Source organism: Ursus maritimus, unplaced genomic scaffold (assembly GCF_017311325.1).
Source record: "Ursus maritimus isolate PB19 unplaced genomic scaffold, ASM1731132v1 scaffold_16, whole genome shotgun sequence".
NCBI classification, from domain to species: domain Eukaryota; kingdom Metazoa; phylum Chordata; class Mammalia; order Carnivora; family Ursidae; genus Ursus; species Ursus maritimus.
The window spans coordinates 20294412-20315535 of NW_024424008.1; the positions used below are offsets into that span (position 1 = coordinate 20294412).

The window sequence follows — 21124 nt, forward strand, 5'->3', positions numbered from 1 at the left end:
TGGTTGGTGAGGGGAGATACAGGAGGAGGCAGGCAGTATAAGATTTGACACAAATTGTCAGCTACATAAGGCAACACCTAGCTACTAAGGTCTTGGTCATTTCCATTCTGTTTGCAATTCCTTCACCCCACCAATTTACACATGTTGCAGTGTGTTTGGCTTAGCAAAGGCTCAGCATGTGCTCTTTAGTGAGGGAAACATGGTACATAAAGCAAGAATTACAATTCAGAGTGATGAGCAGGATGCTGAGGTAGGCTTAGCATTCTATGCAAGCAAAAGGATTTGTCTTATTCATATAATCTTGATCTGTAGACATATAAACATGGGTGTAATTATATTTTTTCATTATTGCATTTTGAGCATTTATTCATGCCATTGGATTAACCTTTGCCACCATTCAATTTATTTTATTCTTTATTTATGTTTTTGTGGTTTTAATTCGCATTTTCTTTTTTAAAAAATTGAATTCCAGTGTAATTAACATACAGCATTATATTAGTTTCAGGTGTATAATACAGTGATTAAACTGCAACCATTCAACTTCAGTAACAGTCTGATAGTCCCGTGAGTGGAAGGATCACAGTCCCCCATGGGATGACATTTAAGTTGTTACCATTTTTCCCCATTGCAAAGGAAAGAGTTGTATGGACTGATACATCTGAGAGGATTTGTTCATAACACAAAATGCTTCATTCAGAAAGATGTCCATGTTTCTCCTCATTATTTCCTTCTCTGTAGTGACTTTTAACATTTGATTGTAGTGGGAGTGAAAATAATCTCAGGTACTGAAATGCCTTTGCCACATCTCCCATTATCACCTTGCCACATAGGATGGTCTCCAAGAAAAGAAGCAGTACCCCAGTTTTAGGGGTCCAGAGGCTGCCCCTGTAGCCTCCAGGGAGAAGAAGGAACTAAGGTTGATTTGTGACCATAGTAGTGGGAATGTAGACTGCAATCCTGGAAGTCATTCTGGGAGTGCTATCGAATGGATGAAGGATTCTCAGGGCAAGAGTGGGTAATCAAAATGGTGAATTTGAGATCTGTGCTGCAGAAGTTCCTAATGATGTTCTCTCTTGTCATTTCTACAGAGCCATGTTTGACTATGACAAGAGCAAGGACAGTGGGCTGCCAAGTCAAGGACTTAGTTTTAAATATGGAGATATTCTCCATGTTATCAACGCCTCTGATGACGAGTGGTGGCAAGCCAGGAGAGTCACGCTGGAGGGGGACAGTGAGGAGATGGGGGTCATCCCCAGCAAACGGAGGTAAAAAGGCCTTTTCTATTTCAAAGTGTTTGCTTTTCAGCTATCTAGGGGGTGGAAATAGGGAGGATGAAGATATGGCAAACTGTTCACAAAATAACCGTTTGAGTGGGATAGTCAATCTGTGGGGAAATTGTCAGTGGTGACAGGTGACATGAATTAAATATTCTCACTCATCTCATATTAGGGTTTTACCAAAACTGGTGACTATGGTAAGGCATAACGAAAGAAAGGGAATCAGCTTACACCACCTTCCTAAAACATTTACCAGCATCCACATGTTTTAAGATCATCTTATCAGCACGTATGCTGACTTACACACTCAGATGTTATTCCAGAGGTTCAGACTTAACAGATAACCTTACAGAAAGTTCAGGTGAAAGCCAAATAAAGTACAATATGCTAAGTGAAGGTCCTACCTATGTATTACGTTCAAATATTGATGGCAGAAAAACTAAAAACCTTAATTTCAAATTCAGATGCTTGGGATACGAGTTGTTTGAACATCTGGTGAGTTCTAAGACTGGGTTTATAACTGTTTGTTACTGTTTAGTTTACTCCTGTTCCCCACCCACCCCTCAACTCCCACCTTCACTCAATCAGATACTTAGTTCTGTATGTGTTTCCTGAGTCAAGAGAACCATGCTCTTTCTCTTCTAAACATTTAGTCAACTATGCTTTCAAAAGACAGGAATACACTTTGGAACAGCCAACTCCATCATGCATTCCAGCAGCTTATAGTGATCATGACCAGGGAGGAACTTTCCTTCCCATGAACCTCTTTTTGGCACCAAGATGCTGTCCATGAAACATTTGTCTGTACCCCAGTAAAGAGATACAGTTATGAAATTAAAGTCAGGAATAACGTTTATTCAAGGCAGTCACCAGCTTTTCTCAAGCTACAGGTTTCTCAAAGGGCTTTTCTCCTCCTCTCCAAACACCCCAAATACCTCTGTAAAGAGTCCTCAGAATAACTGAGTGCTCTAGGCTGAGATCCAGCGACGGAGCTAGCACAAACCGTAGGAGGAAGAGGTCATTCATACCCAAGAATCACTCTGTGGGGAATTAGCACCCCAGAGAAGACTGGTCCTTCTCTGCCTCTGACCACACAGCCCGGGGGGAATGTGGGGAGAGGGCAGCAGGCTGACTGTCACACAGATGCTCCCTCATAGTTAGTGGGGAGGAGTCACAAAGAAGCTGCTGAAACTCCAGAGAACCTCCCTACCCTCCATGCCCCTGTGTGGGTCTCCTGCCAGCACATAGTTCTCTGGGTCTCTTTAAACCTTTGGGCTCTGGGATGCTTGGGTGGCTCAATCGGTTAAGCACCTGCCTTTGGCTCAGGTCACAGTCCCAGGGTCCTGGGATCGAGTCCTGTGTCCAGCTCCCTGCTCAGCTGGGAGCCTGCTTTTCCCTCTGCCTGCCACTCCCCCTGCTTGTGCGCGCTCACCCTCTATCTCTCTCTCTCTCTCTCTCTGTCAAATAAATAAAACCTTTTAATAAAAATAAATATAAATTAATAAACCTCTGGGCTCCACAATAGTTGCTTCACATTGCTTTGAGAGGACATTTTGAGTTTGTACTGTGGCTTGTAGGGTTTTCTCAAAGGGTGTATATTCAAAGCAGTGACTCTCAGCACTAGTTTATATTCTGTTTTTCCATTTCCATTTACTTAAAAAAAAAGTCACAGCAACGTGCATTTTGGTTTGCTTCTATTTAATTCATCAGAGCTATCTGAGTGGCTGCTCTGTAGAAGAAAGAGCTGTCTTATTGAATATGGCCCCAAGGATGGAAGTGAGGTAGAGGAAGGAAAGCTATGTGGGAATAGATTTCAGCTCATCTTAAAGAAACTCTTTTACTGGTTGGAGCTGTGTAGAGATGGTATGGATTACGTAGGAAGATAGTGAGCCAGAACAGTGGTTTTCATGCCAAGGAAGCATTATAAAAGCTTAGACATGCCCGCTCCCTCCCTCTCTGACCCTCTCCTCTGTGTATGCATGTGTGTGTGTGTGTGTGTGTGTGTGAGAGAGAGAGAGAGAGAGAGAGAGAGAGGGTGCACAAGCACACGCACACACACACACACAAATATTCTAATTCAGTCCATCTGGAGTGGGTCCTGGAAATCTGTATTTGTTTGTAAATCCCTCCGGGTGATTCTGATAATAGAAGGTCTGGTGTCAGGAAATATAATAAAAGGGACTCAAGCTTTGTATAGAGAGTTAACTACACAATTTTTCAGGCCCTTTCCAACCCAGAGGTTCTGTGATTCTAACCAGCCTTGTCAATAGCCCTTCATTTGTTCAATTATACTTCATTTTCTCCCCAAGGAACATTCTCAGTGCTATTCCTCTTGAGGCAATTTTCCACCTCCTGGTCGTTATTGTCAAGTTGACTATCTTTTTTATTTTGGATAAATACCATCCTAACAACCATACTACAGCTAGCCTGAAAAAGAAGTTTGTCTAGTGACTCTAATGTTGATATTTATTTGCATTCTATCCATGAATGTCACAGTAGCTTCCGTGTGTGTGTGTGTGTGTGTGTTTATGGCCATAAATGAGTTTCTGTCAACTTTTCTCCTTAGGATTTTAATCCTTTCAAAAAATGTTATTATTATTTTATATGTTTATAAAAGTAACACAAACACATTTCACTGTAGGAAAGTGGGAAATTTTTGAAAAGTAAAAAGAAGAAATAAAAATCATTTATAATCCTACCCCACAAAGAGTTCTTACTGCAAGGCTTTCTCATTTCACACTACATTTAGCATCTTACAACTCTAGCTCAAAATAAGTGGGAGTTGGTACAAATATGATTTACTATTAGATTATCATTATCTCCATTTTACAAATCAGGAGGTTGAGGCATAGAAAGGTTAATTACGTTACCTGATATTGCCCAAATAGTAAGTGGCAGAACCAGGTTTTGAATCCAGGCTACAAAATTGATACTCTTCTTTATTTTTAAGGAGAGAGGAAAAGAGAGGAGGGGAAAGACAGAGGGAGAGGGAGAGAGAGAATCTTAAGCAGGCTCCACGCTCATCATGGAGCCTGACGTGGGGCTCAGTCTCCCAACCCTGAGATCATGACCTGAGCCAAAATCAAGAGTTGGCCACTTAACTGACTGAGCCACCCAGGCGCCCCAACAGAACTGATACTTTTAACTTATATGCAGTCCTTCCCCACAAAGTTACAAAAATAAGACTTGGCAAAATTTAAATCAGCAAGCATTGTTTGAGCAGTGTCTGTGTGCCAAGCACTGTCATTGGGTCACTGGAGCCCAACTGGAATCACATGTTTGTGGGACTAAACATGTGACTAAGGCACAGCTACACTGTTATTAGGTTAATGAGGGCTCTTTCTAACCAAAGGTACTGTCCTAGTCAGCTTGGGCTGCCATAACAAAATACCATAGACTGGGTACTCTTAACAACAGACATTCATTTCTCACAGTTCTAAAGGCCTAGAGAGTCCAAATTAAAAGGCACTGATTATGTGGGTTTCCAGTGAGGGCCCTCTTCCTGGTTTGTGAATAGCTTGCTTGCTGTACCCTCACATGGCTAAAAGAGAGATCATTTCTCATGCCTCTTCTTATAAGGGCACTAATCCATTCATGAGGGACAACACATTGAGTCCATACCAGGGTCAAGCAGACAGAAGGACGAATTCCATCTGATGATCACACAAACCACGTATGGTGCCAAGTGCTTTCAGATACACAATTTCATTTCATCTTCACAAAAGCCTCATAAGGAAACTGAGGGTCTGTTGCCCAAGGAGGCACAGCTAACCACTGGCTGAACCCAAGTGTCTCTGATAGCAAGACCAGATGGCTTTACACTCTACCAAGAGTGTACTAGAATTATCAATTAAGAGTTCTTAATATGTATCAGACACTGGGCTAAACAATTTTTATATTATCTTATTTAACATTCACCGTAATTTTTTGAAGTCTGTGTCAGTACTCTAAGCTTACTGACATAAATCCTGAGATCCTAAGACGCTGAATGACCTTCCCTAAGTCACAGAGCTAGTAAGTGGCAGATGCAGGATTCAAACCCAGACTTGTATGATTTCAAAACCTGGGCTCTTAGAATAGAATCACTGTTGCCTGAGACTATGTAGTTTTTATGAGTGGCCAAGATATGATTTGTTCAACAGTCTCTTAATCTGAGTCTTTATTCATTGCCCCATAGTGATGGTCACCTGGGCTCTCAGATGACAGGTTTGTAGCTAGCATCGCATTAAGGTTTACTCACCTAGCCTTCACACAGAGTCTATGGCCAGTCACATGGATGGCATTTCCATCCTTGTAGAGCACGGGTGCAGGAACACCAGCACCAAATGATGCTCCCACCATCCAGTGCTCCAAGCCTGACCTCATTATGTGTTTGGCCAGGACCTGAAAATGCCAGATGGGAAATGGGTGAGAGGGCAGAGGGAGACAGTTGGGCTCATTGAAGCATGACCATTTGGTACTCCCTGGAGATGCTAGCTGTCAGAATTGATTGCTCAGATTTTGCCATCCAGTTTATATTTTCAGCATTTTGGTCAGTGACCAAACTAGGGTGGAGAATATTATTTCTGCTTAAACAATCTAATTAATTGCTTGCCTCTTGAGTGTGAGAGAAGTAAGACAGTATTTCTCATCTCAATTCAGTCTTTCTATACAGGTGGTCCACCATTTCCTTAGGTAAAGACCTGTGGGCTTTAATATCATCTATTTCTGACAAAAGAGTCTTACTTAGTAACATAATTAGAGAAGGTGATGCTAAACTTTAAACTTTTGTAGATTCTTACCAAGTGAAAAAGTCATGAACTGGTAAATAATGTTTTATTAAAAACACTGCTTGAGGGCAAGTCACTTAACTCTTGAGCCTCAATTTTCACAAGAATGCTGCTTGAGGGTTTATTCATGCATTTGCTCATTCATTTGTTCATTTATTAAACAAAGATTCATTAAGCACCTACTATATGCCCAGCTCCATCTTAAGCCCTGGATCATTGTGCAGTTATTGATAATATAGGCAAAGTGCTTAGAACAACATTGAATACTTTGTACACACTCAAATGATGGGTATTTTCTTTTCTTTGTATTTGAGCTTTTAGTGCTTGAAAGAACACACCATTATTTAGAGCCCTATTTCCCAGCCCTAACTCTTCATTTGAGCAGTAAACCATCCACCTGCATCCCAAGAAGCACTAGAAGAGAGGAAGGGGCTGAGGTAGGTAGGAGAGAACATAAGACACAGCCACCTACCACTGAGAGAGGTAATTGACATGGGCCTCTGTGATGGGAAAGCAAAACTATGATGGGGTTACAGTGAATGCAAAAAGACTGCCAAGGAGAGAAATTAATTCAATATTTATGACATGATTAAATATTTATAGTGCTGCATGTAGTCATTTAGCTAACCTAAATTTCAGTGTTAAAATTTATTCTAAATTTTAAAGCACAGGGGCCTCTGGGTAGCTCATTTGGTTAAGCATCCGACTCTTGATTTCAGCTCAGGTCATGATCTCAGGGTTACGAGATCAAGCCCTGCATTGGACTCCACAATGGACGTGGAGTCTGCTTAGGATTCTCTCTCTCTTCCTCTCCTTCTGCCCTCCTCCCCCTCTCCCCAGCTCTCACACTCTTAAAATATATATATATATATAAAGCCCAGCCTGTTATGGTATGGTGTTATGTAAGTGATTAGGTTATGGTTTATTTAATTCAGGACATTTGGGATATGGGCATGCAAGGGAGAATGTTGGTTATCATTTGTGAAAAACTTAATGCAGATTTCTGAAGAACTGTATTGGCCTTAAAACTGTGTATGACTCATCCAAAATCTCATTTATGGTGAGAATTCCCACTGCAAAAGAGAAACATGGAAGGTCTTGAACGCTGTTTCCCAAACTGAGTAGATGTGAACAGACACTCAGGTTAGCTTTTAGTAGCTGTGTGTTCAGGCCCTATTTCTACCACTTTATAAACTTGGCAAGCTTCAAGTCTCAGCTTTCCCAGCCATAAAATGGGGTCAGTAATACCTACATCACTTGGTTATTGTGAGAACCAAATGAGACGTTGTAAGTGTAAAGGAATTTTTTACTAGTAATTATGTGTAAAAACTTCAGCCAACACTTGTAGTATCATCATGATCATTAATGAAACTTCCAACCCCAAGAGAAAGCAAAACTTTCCAACTTCCTTCATGAGTGAGCCAAAACCATGCCACCTACAATAACACTTTAAAAATGGTTTTTTCTATTGCCTGTTTGAAGATTAATAAACCATAGCAGATAATAGGCGTGTGTGTGTGTGTGTCCATCTGACTTAACATTCTCTGAAATCCTCTTAAGATTTAAGGGATGAATCAGTAAAGATAGCCTAATAGGGACATTTCTTAAGAAATCTGAAAAGGGTGAGCTTAGAAACCAGGGGGTAAAAATTAGAATGTTCTGTCCAAACTGTTCTTAGAATCCTGACTTCAGCCTAATACATGTATGGAGCCCTGTGAGTTCTGTGGGTCCGTGCACAATTTTTTGCATAGTCTGATCAAATAACCATGTGTCCTCTGCATGTCATTTTGGCATCATCTGATGTACTAGTGTTTCCCATAATTATCCTGGTTAATGCAAAGAAGCCAGGATAAAGTCAGGGCTGTAAGAACGGTTTTAGAAGGATCCAAAGAGATGAATATGAATTAACATTTGCACTTGAATTAAAACCGGGAAAAGCTAAAGTTGCTCAGAACAGGCATTTTCTGAGTGAGCATCTTTCCACTTGGCAGCTTACCTTTTTTCTGAAGTCTTCCTTGTGCTCTTCCCAACTGTGGTCTGTAGAAACTCTCAGTGGAACATATTGCTTTAATATCTGAGGTTAGATATGAAAATTTTTGTTCAGCTGTTTCCACTCCAATATTCTCCTCTTGCACTGAAATATATTCTGGAACTCTGTTTCTGTAACTATAGAAACCCCGATCTGCACGGTGTTTCAACTGGGAACACAAAAGAGCTCTCAGTTAAAAAGCAATATGTTGTTAATTATTGATCTATGAATAGCTTAGATTTTATAAACCATTAATTTCTGTAGATTTGGGGTTTTTCTTCTCTCTTTTCTTTCCCCATTTTTGAAATTAGAATTGGCCATATTTAAGCAAATAATCAAGTCAAAACAAGGCATGGAAGATTATTTTAGTTAACAGCAGTTTGTTGAGGATTTGCTCCAGGGTGCTGCAGAGTGACATATGGGTTCGCCCTCAAGGAATATACAGCTTTGTATGTGCGCTGGGAAAATAAACACAAGGAAACAAGAGATAATACAACATGAAGATACAAATAAGTACTGTAGTGTCTTAGAGGAAGGAGTGATCATGTCTAATTCGAAAGGCTCAAACAAACAAACAAAAGTCAAGGATATACTTAGCTTCTCTTTACCTCTTTCAACCCCATCCTTCAAACAGGCACAAGTCCTACCAATTTTAGTTTACTACTGTTCCTTAAACCCTTCCCTCCCTTCTACCTCATTATCATTTCTGGCCAGGATTGTGGCAGTAGCTTCTCAGCAGGCCTCCTGCTTCCCACTGTCCCTTCTCTCTTCCAGCCTATCTTCCTCCTCCACCATGGTCATTTATTCCAATGCTAACCCATTTGGTCATTTCTCTGCTTTATGTCCTCTCATAACTCATGAAGATTCCCCAAGGAAAAAGCCCGAGTCCCTAGTGTGGATGGGTATCTTTTATAAGGAAACCTCACCACCTCACTGTCGTACATCCCATCCTGTATATACCCCATACCAGAATCTTCCACAATCTTTCACTTGCTTATATCCTCATAGTATGTGTTGTTCCTTCTGTCTGAGAAATTCTCCCTGAACTTTTCCTGCCAGCAAGCTCTTTCTTGTCCTTCAAGTTTCACATAAATTGACACCTCCTCCAGGAAGCCCACCCCAATGCTTTCTACCCCCTCCTTCTCATCCTCCAATGAGATAGATGCCCCTCCCCCATTGCTGTCAACAGTCTTACTACAGCATTATCAGTCTCTTTATGTCTTTGTTCCTACCGGGAGCACATTCCTGGGTGTTTATTGCAGTCATGCTTTTTAATTTTTTTTTCTTTGTTCCCCAACTCCTAGCTTGATACATGATAGGCACTCGATGAGTTTTTGATGAATGAATGAAGTGTCAGGTACAATGATGAAATCTGCAGAGATGACAGGAGAACAGGACTGGGGAAAAGGAAAAAATTCAAGATTACCCATAACCTGTTTGGTTTTGAGGTCAAGGTAAATACTGTAGTGTTGCTAAGGGAAGGGAAGAAAAAGGAAACCAAAAGAAAAGAGTAGGAGAGATGAAGTGTGCACAGGTGAACAAAGGAAAAGAAAGAAGTTTATTTAGTCTCCACTTAAGTGTTCATCTCTGTGGACTGTGATTTCTTATAATAGATTTTTGGTTGATTTATTCAGGCATTTAAGTAACTAATATTAGTTTTTCTCCTTTTTTGTTTCTTCCAATCACTGTGATTCAGTAGACATCACACAGAAGTTTCAAGGGATGTGTTAGCCTCTTAGAGACAATATACCAAGACTTTTTTTTACCAAACAAAGAAACGGGAGTACTTTAGAATGTATTGTATTTGAGCTGTAGGATAAGAAGAGATATTCTTCATTTAGTAAGGAACTTACTCATAAATGCCTTGCTGTGTGATCAACTCTGTATTTTCAATTTTCTTTAGGGTGGAAAGAAAGGAGCGTGCCCGATTGAAGACAGTGAAGTTTAATGCGAAACCTGGAGTGATTGATTCAAAAGGGGTAGGTACAAAATAACTGAAATATTAAGTTCTCTTGGCTGCCAAGGGTTTAACTATAATTAACATTTAGGCTTTCAGTAACAAAGAAATTATGGAGCTACCAGACAGTAGAGTACTGTTATAAATGTACTGCTAAAAGTAATCATGTATTCTCTGATGAAATAGATTTGTGGTAAATATATTAAATACTGGGGGTAAACCTGCCAGTGGTCCACAGAAATGATGTGTTGATGAAGGTGATGTAGTGATTACACTGAAGAAGAGAAAAGATAGTTTAGTGTTTTCATTTTTTAATTTTTTTCTTTTAAATTAATTGTTCGAAAAGGATGGATTTTATAAAAAATACCTACCTGTTCTTCACAAATATGTGTAGTCTGTTACATATTATAAAGCTAAGACAGTTGTCATGGAAATACATGTGTGGGTCATCTAAGTGAATACATGGATTGTTGTGACAGACATAGAAGAGAACTGACAAGTGAAATTTAATCACCAAAATTAAAGTATTATGTGCACATGTATCTATTTTAATAACAGCTTTAATGAGATAAAATTCACATACCATACAAGTCACTAATTTAAAGTATGCCATCCAGAGGTTTTTAATATATTTAGTTAGACAGTCATCCCTATAATCAATTTGAGAACATTTGATCACCCCATGAAGAAACCCTGTAGCCATCACTTCCCATTGCCCCCCAGCCTCACCCCCACCTCCACCCTACCCAGCCCTAGGCAACTACTAATCTATTTTGTCTATAGATTTGCCTATTCTGGATATTTTATATACATGGGATTATATACTATGTGGTCTTTTGTGACTGCTCCTTTCACTTCACATAATGTTCTCATGCACAGATAGTGTGGCATATATAAGTACTTTTATTTTTTTTCATTGCCAAATAATATCCCATCGTAAAGATACATCTCACTTAATTTATCCGTTCACCAGGTGATGGATATCTGGGTTCTTTCCACTTTTTGGCTATTATGGATAATGCTGCAGGGAACATTTGTGTATATATTTTTGTGTGGACAAGTGTTCTTACTTCCATTGGGTATATACCTAGGAGTAGAATTTCAGGGTCTTATGATAACTCCATGTTTAATGTTTTGAGGAACTTCCAGACTGTTTTCCAAGGTGATTGTACCTGTTTATATTCCCACCATCAGTGTATGAGAGTTCCAGTGTCTCCACATTCTCACCAACACTTGTTATTATATGTCTTTCTGCTTATTTGGTCTGAAGTGGTATCTCATTGTAGTTGCAATTGACATTTCCCTCATGACTCTTGGTGTGCAGCATTTTTTTCATGTGCTAATTGGCCATTTCTATACCCTCTTTGGAGAAATGTCTATTCAGATCCTTTGCTCATTTTTAAATTGGGCTTTTTTGTTATTGTTGAATTGTAGAAATTCTTTATATATTCTGAAAATTAATATCTTATCAAATGTATGCTTTCCAGTTATTTTCTATCATTCTGTAGGTTGTCTTTTCAGTCTCTTGCTAGTGTCCTTTGATGCACAAAAGTTTTTAATTTTGATAAAGTCCAGTCTACCTATTTTTTCTTTTGTTACTTGTGTTTTTGGTGTCATACAAAAGAAACCATTACCTAATCCAAGGTCATGAAGATTTACATCCATATATTCTTCTAAGAATTTTATAGTTTTAGCTCTTCCATTTAAGTGTTTGATCCATTTTGAGTTAGTTTTGTGTATATGATATGAGGTAGGATTCCAATGTCTTCTTTTTTTTGCATGTGAATTATCTTCTCAGTTTCATTTTTATTCTGTTCATTTCAAGTTTATAGGAATGTAAATAGTTTTTATATCAATCATATCCTCCTACCTTGCTGAACCTATTTATTAGTTCTGATAATTTTTTTCGTAGATTCCTTAGCACTTCCTACATACAATATCATCATGCCTAAAAAGAGAGTTTTACTTCTTCCTTTTCAATCTGGATGACACTTTATTTCTTTGTCATGCCTGATTGACCTGGCTAGAGCCTCCAGATCAATACTGGATAGAAGTGGCAAGAGCAGCCATTCTTGTCTTGTTCCTGACTTTATGGGGAAAGCATTCAATCTTTCACCATTAAGTATGATGTCAGCTGTGGCTTGTACAGCTTTTAAAATCTATTTTTAAGTAATAAAACAAGTATCTCATTGCTGTATTGTAAAATGCTGCCCCCTACCTACGCTCTCTCTTCCTGTGCTTTTTCTTCATCTCCTTGCCTTTATCTTTCTGTCCTAACAATTCTGTCTTGTGAGCATCACACAGAACCACAGATTATGGTCAATAGATGTCACCATGAAAAACAAAAAGAAGAAAGGCTGTCATTTCTCAGGACTTTTGAGCCCCAAACCACAACACTGCCCCTTGTATTTTGAAATAGAAGTGTCACAGGGCAGCCCAGTCATTGATACAATAATTTCATTCCCCTAAAACATTCGGGTGAAACGGGAATTTATTTAAACATAAGGTGTCCCTCTTAAAAAAAAAAGGGAGGGTATGTGTCATCATGCATGGAGTCCTTTCAAATAAATACTATTTATAAGCAAGGAAGCAGGATTTTTCACTGATTCTTAGTGAGAATTTAAGGATAGAGCCCCTGTTTGTTTCATACACATAATGGAACGTATCAGAAAATTTTTCTTGAATACCTGCCATGTGCCAGACACAGGGCTAGAACTTGTGAAAGATACAAAGTGTAAAACAGGCCCTTGTCTTCAAAGCTTATAACATCTGTGAGGGCCCAGATGTCTTTTTGATAAGGCTAAGACATGTGTATTATGCTTTTTAATCATATTGTTAAATACTATTAGGTAATGCCAAAAAATAGGATATAAATTCTAGGACTTGAATGACTATTGAAGGAGGACGGGTGACTGTGTGAAAAGGGAAACCCTGGACCAACAGTCATGAGGGTCAAGTAACTTAGGTTCTAGTTTGAGTTCATTATTAAGTCACCACTGCTCTTCGGGCCTCATTAGCAAAATAGCAGCTTTGAACTACATCAAGGATGTCAGGCAAGTTTCACTACCTATATGATGGATTGATTGTGATGGTGGATTGATAGTTTCTTGTGGACTGATAATTTCTACATGGAATATTGTGTTGAAAATGATTCTGAGATCATGTATGATCTCAGCAGGAGGAAAAAAAATTCCATGATTGACTATCCGTGCCTAGCACAATGTTGAGAATAGTTCTCTGTTTGAGGTTCCCTAGGTTCAATGATTTTTAAGGTGCCTTCCAGCAGTAATTCTTCAAGAGCCTATGAATTAAGAAATAATAAATCAAAGTTTTCCAAATCCCCATGAAAAAAATACATTAATAAGAAGACTCTTGCCGAGGGTAGAAAATAAAAGACGATTAAGAGAAAATGTGCTGAAGAAAGAGAGAGACTCACTGTGGGGAGAGTTGAGAAGTTGGGTCAGGAAAAGCCACTCACCTTGACCCAAGGACATGGACTACAGAACTTAGTTATTGTTACAGAAGCCTGTCTGGGACCTAGGGATAAACTCAACGTAAACTGAGGACAAAGGGGCACCCGGGTGGCTCAGTTGGTTAAGTGTCTGCCTTTGGCTTAGGTTATGATCCCAGGGTCCTGGGATCAAGCCTGGCATCGGGCTCCTTACTCAGTGGGAGTCTGCCTCTCCCTCTCCCACTCTCCCTGCTTGTGCCCCCCCCCCAATAAATAAATAAAATCTTTCAAAAAAAACACTGAGAAAGAAAACTACTTGGAATCAGAAAGAGAGTGGGATATTTGAAAGGACTTTATCATCAGCTGGCATTTACACATTGTGAAACATGAGTTCAAAGGGAAAGCCATGGTTGCTGCCCTGGAGAAGCTTAAAATCAGTTAGTATGGATGAAGCAGGTGGTGACAATGGCCTTATTAGAAATATGTATACCATGAAAATTCAAATTAATGGGTGTAGGAATGGCCAGAAAGCACTTCATAGAAGAACTTAGACTTCAACTGACCTATCAGTGCTTGAGTTATTTTTCCAGAACTGTCCATTGATTTAAAAATACTGAATGCTATAAAGCAGCGGGCATTGTGCTAGTTGCCTTGGAGGGATAACAAAGTAATTAAAAAGGCAAGGTCTCTCATTTCAAGGAGCTCGCAAAGAGAAATAGAAGAAAGCCTAGCAATACAGCATCACTGATGATCCTCATAAATTTAGGGAGCTCACAGTCTTTATCTGAAGTGTCAGGATACTGGGCCTCAAGAAGATGAGCTAGTTTACCTAAGATCACACAGCTAATAGGTACAGGTGTCAGGTTTGTACTCAGAACATTTCGACAGCAGAATGTCCATTTCTTCATACTATATTTTGTTGGAAGTCAGAAGGACAGTTACTAATCATGCCTTGGGTAAGAGAGAAAGAAAGCTTCCAGAAGAAGGTGGTACTCAACCAAGATCTTGAAGTCTGAGTAGGAGTGTGCCACATACAGGATAGAGCATGAACATGAAGTTGGAAACTGTAGGCATGTTAGAGTGAGGCCAAGTAGACCAGGGACACCAGATGGATGGTGTGGTTGGTGTAGTGGTGGTTGGAGCAAATGGGGCTGACCAGGAAGGTCTGGGAGGTCAGGCAGCTTGTATGGAAAGCCTGGTTTGAGCTTTGAAGCTCACTGAATTTTGAGAACATCTAGGAGGAAGTCTAAGGCTCTCTGTTTGAAAGTACTCAGTTGCTACAAATGAAGTGCCCAGGCTTTTTGTCCACTGCACATGCCTTCACAAAGTTTGTGTCTACACATGCAAAGGGCAAGTGGACAATTGTGTCAGTAACCCACATAATTCCAGCCTACCCAGACCCCTAAGCTCAAGGCGGCCATCTGTTTGGATGGGTCTCCTTGAGAACTATCTCAGTTTCCCAGATCCCAATGCAGGCAGGCTTCCCTGAGAATGTCAGTTAATTCCTAAGGAGTCTCCACTCAAACTGGCCTCTGGTGAAAACTTAATCACTCCCTTAATTTCTTTCATTGGTCTTTTAACTTTTTTCATCAATTTCATAATCAACCATTCTATTACTTATTGAGACATTTAGGAAATTGTATGAGCTTCACAATCGAGCTGTTCTCCATTGAAATTCAATGCATATTTAGTGATTTATGCTAAATTTTGTTTCATTTTATTTTAAAATCCCTATAATTTAAAGAAGGGAAAGATACATCTGAAAGAGTATGAGAGTATCGATATTCTTACTAAATGCCAACCATGTGCAATGTGTAAGTGCCTCCTTTGCACCGTAAATCCTTTCTAAAGTAAAGGAGGTTATAAGTAAATAACTAGTGCTATTTAGTCACAGGCTGGTACAAAACCGAGGTGATAGATGTTTTCGAAGTAGTAAGAATGTTCATTGCAAAAACTCAGCTCACATAATCTCTAATACCCACAACAAAATGTGAAGGGAAGTTATTTGTTCCCTTTTTACAGATTTGAGGAAACTAAGGTTGGGGCGCCTGTGTGGTTCAGTCGATTAAGCCTCTGACTCTTGGTTTCAGCTCAGGTTGTGATCTCGGGATTGTGAGATCAAGATCAAGCCCTGCATTGGCCCCGCACTCAGCACAGAGTCTGCTTGAGATTCTTTGCCCCTGCCTCTCCCTCCCCCTCTGCAACTCTCCACTGCTTGTGTGCATTCCCTTGCTCTCTCTCTCTCCCTCTAATAAATAAATAAATAAATAATAAATAAAATCTTTAAAAAAAAAAAAGAAGGAAGAAAGAAAGAAACTAAGGCTTAGAGAGGCAAAGAAATCTGAACCCATGTCTGACTGATTCCAAAGCCCATAATCTGTTTACTACAGCACGCCCTCTTCCTATTAAAACCATGTCACTTGGTGCATTTTAAGAAAAATGAAGAAGTATACTGAATTGGGTTCAGCTTTGTCAAAAACTGACTTGGGCATAAGCTTAAATCCTGAGAGACAGAGCTGGTTTCCTCAATGATGTACATCTTTCTGGGTGAGAACTCTGAAGTGAGCTTGGAGCTGCACACTTCCTCTAATTGTGGCCTGCCAGAGGGATAAGTCTTGGTAAATGTGTTCATTTACTCATTCAATAACCCTTTATTAGATGCCAGTACAAGCAGTTTGCCAGGCAATGTGGACCAAGCCGAATAAGATGTAGTCACTGCCCTGAAGAAGCAGGGATACTAGGGGAGAGAAGGAGTCCCCATAGGGAACAACTGATTAATACTAAACAAAAGGGACAAGAAACTTGCTCTGCAGTTCAGAGGAGGAGATTTTGGCTTGGAAGCTGGGAGAATTTGAATTTGGAGGGTGGAGTGAGGGGACCTTGAAGTATTAGTAAAATTTGTAAGAGGGCAGACAATGGGATAGGAATAGGATACAGGATACTTAAGAGGGAAAACATTGTTTACATTCATTGCAAGCAACAATTTATGAAGGGGAATAAAAGGACTCAGAAGTGGAAAGTTATACTCAAATCAGTTCTGGTGCCTTAAATTTTCTAGGAAACCTGGACTTTATCCTGTAGACAGAAGAATTTTAATGGTTGCAACCAAACCCAACCTAGTGATTTCCCCTGGACTTGCGCGCTGAATGTACTTGTGTTGCTGCCCAAATGTCACTCCCTGGCAAAGGTCCAGACTTACTCATCTGTGCCCCTAGTACCTAGCATGGTGTCCACCAGAAACATTCTGTCTGCTCAATCCTCCCTTCTTGGAGGAAAGGAAAGTGAATGATCAGAAGTAGATTTCCAAGAGATCAATCTGGTAACTGTGAGAAAGACTGATTGGGAAATGTTTGAGAAAGCTATCACAGCGTTCTGGATGTGAGATTTTGAAAATCTGAACTTAAAACAATGGCAAAAGAAAAGAAAAATAGGAAACGATTACTAAAGAGATCTGAGAGAGGACTGTCATCCTGGATATCTGACCTAGTGGTTCCTAATATTATTCTGTTTTATTTTCCCAAGCCTTGAGCTTCCTTTAAGAGGGGATATTGACCGTGAGAGAGGGCATGGGACAGAGACGGAGCTATGGTGATAGGATCATGGCAGCCTCCCTGAATCAAACTGGAGCTAGCACTGAGAAATCTCCGTTCTGCTTCATATATTCTTGGAAGTTTCCATATGACCATTGATTCCTACTATGTCATGTACAGATAAAGACACTGAGAATCATTTTTCTGGGACACAGACTTAGCAGCAGAGCCTGCCATTGTATCATTTATCAAAAAAGTGACTTGACAGTGAGTGCTTTGTTAGCAAGTAGGAATTATGTTTGCTTCACCGGGGTGAGTTACAAGGATTGCTTTCGTAACAACTTCAAAGTGACATTTGAGTTCCAAGGGAAAGGTCATTACCACCCTCAGAAGAAACCTCCTTGATAGCGCTAGTCTTCGGATGACTGGAGCCCCGTGAAGAGCTCAAATGTCCAAGAGTAAGTCAGAGATTTAGGGAAGTGGAGTGGAAGGAGCACCATACTGCCCCACTCCGTGAAAGCAGCATTTCTCCTCAGAGTTCATCCACCCAGAAAAGGCACCTCCTCAGGTTGCTTATTTTCACTTCCTTACTCTAGAACATCTAACAGATTCCTTATTGGTCTTCCAGCTCTCAGATTTCTCCTCTGATTCTTTCCCCATCCTGCATACAGTGTGGTTTTAACCATATTAGCATTTTTTATATAAAGAACAAAAACATGGCTGTGTCCAGAGAATTCTTCAGTGTCCCTAGACCATCCTGGGGAGAGCTGCTAACTCATCCTATTTTTTTTTTTTGAACGTGATGATCACATTTATCCAAACCTTGAGCTCCCATGTCCCTTGAGAACCATGTGAGGAGCACACAGATCGTTCTCTATAAAGAAGTACTTGTAGTTTCTCTGAAGATGGTTCTCAGAGGGGTCTACAGTTGAGGATTTTAACAGAAGTTAGATTAAAGTTTTCACAGATCACCCTGCGGCTGTGTAGAATCAATTTCCAAAAGAAGGCAACCCTAGAAAGCAGGAGTCCATTTTGATAATGCAGGTGAGACACAAAGAAGGCCATCCCGGGTCCATAGAGTACCTATGGAGAGGAAAGAAGAGACCAGAAAATATTTAGCAGAAGAAAAAAAAAAAAGTGTGTCACTTGGACCACTGACATCAACATTAGCTAAGACTCTTATTGAAAATGAATGTGCCCAGGCTCAACCTCAGTCCTTTGGAATCAGAACCTCTGGGGATGGGGATAGGAAAGCTGCATTTCAACAAGCTCCCCAAGGGTTTCTTTAGGCTTGCTGAAATTTGAGGGACATAAGCATAGCCGAAAGATTTGATATCAGATAGACTGACCAACTCTGCCAGAGTTACCATAACACGTCTAAGCTTCAATTACCTCATGTGTAAAACTAGAGATTGTATTAAAAGAGATAATGTGTATAAAGTACCTAGAAATATTAGTCTATCTCCTCCCCCTGCCTACCACCCCCCACCACTACCCACACATGCACCTATCTCAAACTCATCCCCGTATAAGGCTAGAATGAGCAACCTCCTCAAAGTACTCTATTCCTTAGATTCTAACACCCCTTTTGCACGGATGAGAGGAAGGGAGAGTTGCCTGCAACTTTGCCCTACACCCATCTGCATAATGGGTAAGCTTTTGACTCTGTGCTTGCTGACCTTGAGGTTAAGCAGGAAGGGGGAGGTGGCAGCAGGACTGATCTCACTCAGTCCCCAACTCCTGCCCCTGCCACTGCTGTGAGTCAGGAGTATTTCTGAGTTTTCTGCCATATTGTGTAGCTACCATGGGAAATTCTAGAATCCCTGCATTTCATTCAGTACACCAGTTATTCTGAACATCTGTAGATTGCTTTATTGTCTACGGGTTGTTTGTTTGTTTGTTTTTAAGTAGGCATTGCTTATTTGTTTTTTACAAAAATCCTGTGAGGTATGTATTCTTAATACGCTCCTTTTACAATGAGAAAACTGAAGTCTACAAGTCCGTCGAGCTAGTAAGTGGCAGAGCTGGGCCCTGCGTGATGTCATATTGCATGAGCAAACTAGAGTAATTGATTCTTTAAGGCATTTTTATGTATGAACTCATTCTAGATGTTATTAGCATAGCTAATTCTATCTACTCAATTAGTGATGCTACTAGGGCTAAAGTAATATAAATAGGAGATGTATAATTTGTGGTTATATAAATATCAAGTATAGTTTCACCAGATGAGAACACTAAGCTTTTGTTAAATTTTCTTCCCGCTATTAATTCAGAATGTTAAGTATTATTCAGAGAATTTGGCTCAAACCCATTTCTACTTTAAAGTTAATCATGAGTCCATTCCGCTTCACTACAGAGCTTCCTTTAACCTGACTCTTTAAGGCAAAAGGCCCAGAGTGGCACCTTAGGTTGTCCGTATTTCATTTTGCGGAAGTTTTTAACTCACCGAAAGCTAAAACATCAATACCGAAAGATAAAGATGCAGGAGTGACTACCCAGTCATCTGACTTCCTCACTATGGTGATTAGACTCTTAGCAAGCAAAGATAGTATGTATATCTTGCCTCTTTTCAACTGTGCACTGTTTACGTGTGAGTAAATTGTTTTTTAATGACAGATCATGTAATATCGGAAACATTTCAACAGCAGCTTCTGCTGTGTTCCTAATATTCATTAAAAATACCTAAGTACTTTACCCTTTCATTAGGGGGGAAAAAAAGTAGACTCTGAAATGTAACTGTCCTGGATCCTGTATTTAGCTTTTCTAACGATGTAATTTGGAGCCAGTAGCTTCTCTTTCTGACACTCTGATGTTTCAGCTATAATAATAAAATCTGGAGAGTAGACTGCAAGTTCCTTAAAGGCAGGGAATGTGACTTATTTAAGGCCTAAAATAGTTCATGGCATTCAATCAATAATTATTAAATTAAATAATGTGAGAATAAAGAAGGTGACGTATTGAGAGAAAAGTTATGTAAATTAGAAGGTACAGCCCACATGGATTCTGCTGCAGCTTAGAGAACTGAACGATCTATTACTGCCTTTAAAGGAAGGTTCTCTTGATCTGAGTGTTATTCTCCTTTCACTGCAATGAATAGATTTTGAGTTTTCCCCGTGTATGGGATGCTCCTCTGGCTACGGAGTAGGGACGTGGATGAATAAGGCCCGGCCTCTGTCGTCCCAGAGCCTCCCTTCTGGTGCATACATACACCTGTTGTTAGAAACCAGCACCAGTTTGTGCAGGATACTAAATTAACCACTGAACTGAACTGGAAACCCACCCAGGGCAGAATCAGTAAAACTGTTGCTAAAAGAAATTTTTTAAAAAATGAAACCAATTTTAGACTGATTTCCAGGTTAAAAGCAGAAAGTGAGTTGTGATAGATCAACATTAGCTAAGACTCATTGGGGATTGAGAAATTCTTCATGAATATTAGTTAATCTGTCCTCATATTTGCACAGCACTTTGGTACATTATCCACGTCACTGATGAGGAGGCAGGGGCGGGAGACATGAGTGGCCTGTCCGCAGTTACATAGACAAGGGCTGTCCCTTGGAGGTACATGAATACCATTTCGTTTATTCAGCAAAGGTGTGCAAGCTGTCTTTCATGACCACCATTATGCTAGGGACAGGAGAAAAACAAAGAAGCATGAGCCTTTGCCCTTGCTCTTGGCAAACATTGAATGGTCTGGGAAAGATTTGGATAAATATGCTGACTGGCTCAGTGGGAAGAGCATGTGACTCCTGATGTTGGGGTCGTGAGTTCAAGCCCCACACTAGGTGGAGAGAATACGTAAGTAAAAAACTTCAAAAAAAAAAAAAAAAAGAAAACAAATACACCAATTTATGATTGCTACTAAATGAGACCATTGTTTTGTTAAAAGTAAAGAGCTCTCCTTTCCCCCAAGTGATCCCCAAGAGCTGACTAAACTTCTGTTGTTTACCCCCTTCTCAGTAAAGGACAAAGTGCACATTTGGTACATACAGGATTTGACTTTGATCACTATTTCTAAAATGTGAAAACAATGTAACTATCATTTACTGAAGGTATTTATAAGCCAGGCATTTTGCTAAATACACTATAAGGACTTTTCTCATTTATTCCTCAC

At 39.9% G+C, this 21124-nt stretch overlaps 1 protein-coding gene across 9 annotated transcripts in view; it reads left to right on the forward strand.

The window, feature by feature from the left end:
• Positions 1-21124, forward strand: part of DLG2 (discs large MAGUK scaffold protein 2) — a 1159208-nt gene that overhangs the window by 1092689 nt on the left and 45395 nt on the right. For all 9 annotated transcript variants that reach the window (XM_040630955.1, XM_040630959.1, XM_008704379.2 and 6 more), the window contains 2 exons: positions 1089-1265; positions 9979-10054. In XM_040630955.1, the coding sequence (XP_040486889.1) occupies positions 1089-1265; positions 9979-10054 (253 nt within the window). The remainder of the gene's footprint in view (positions 1-1088; positions 1266-9978; positions 10055-21124) is intronic.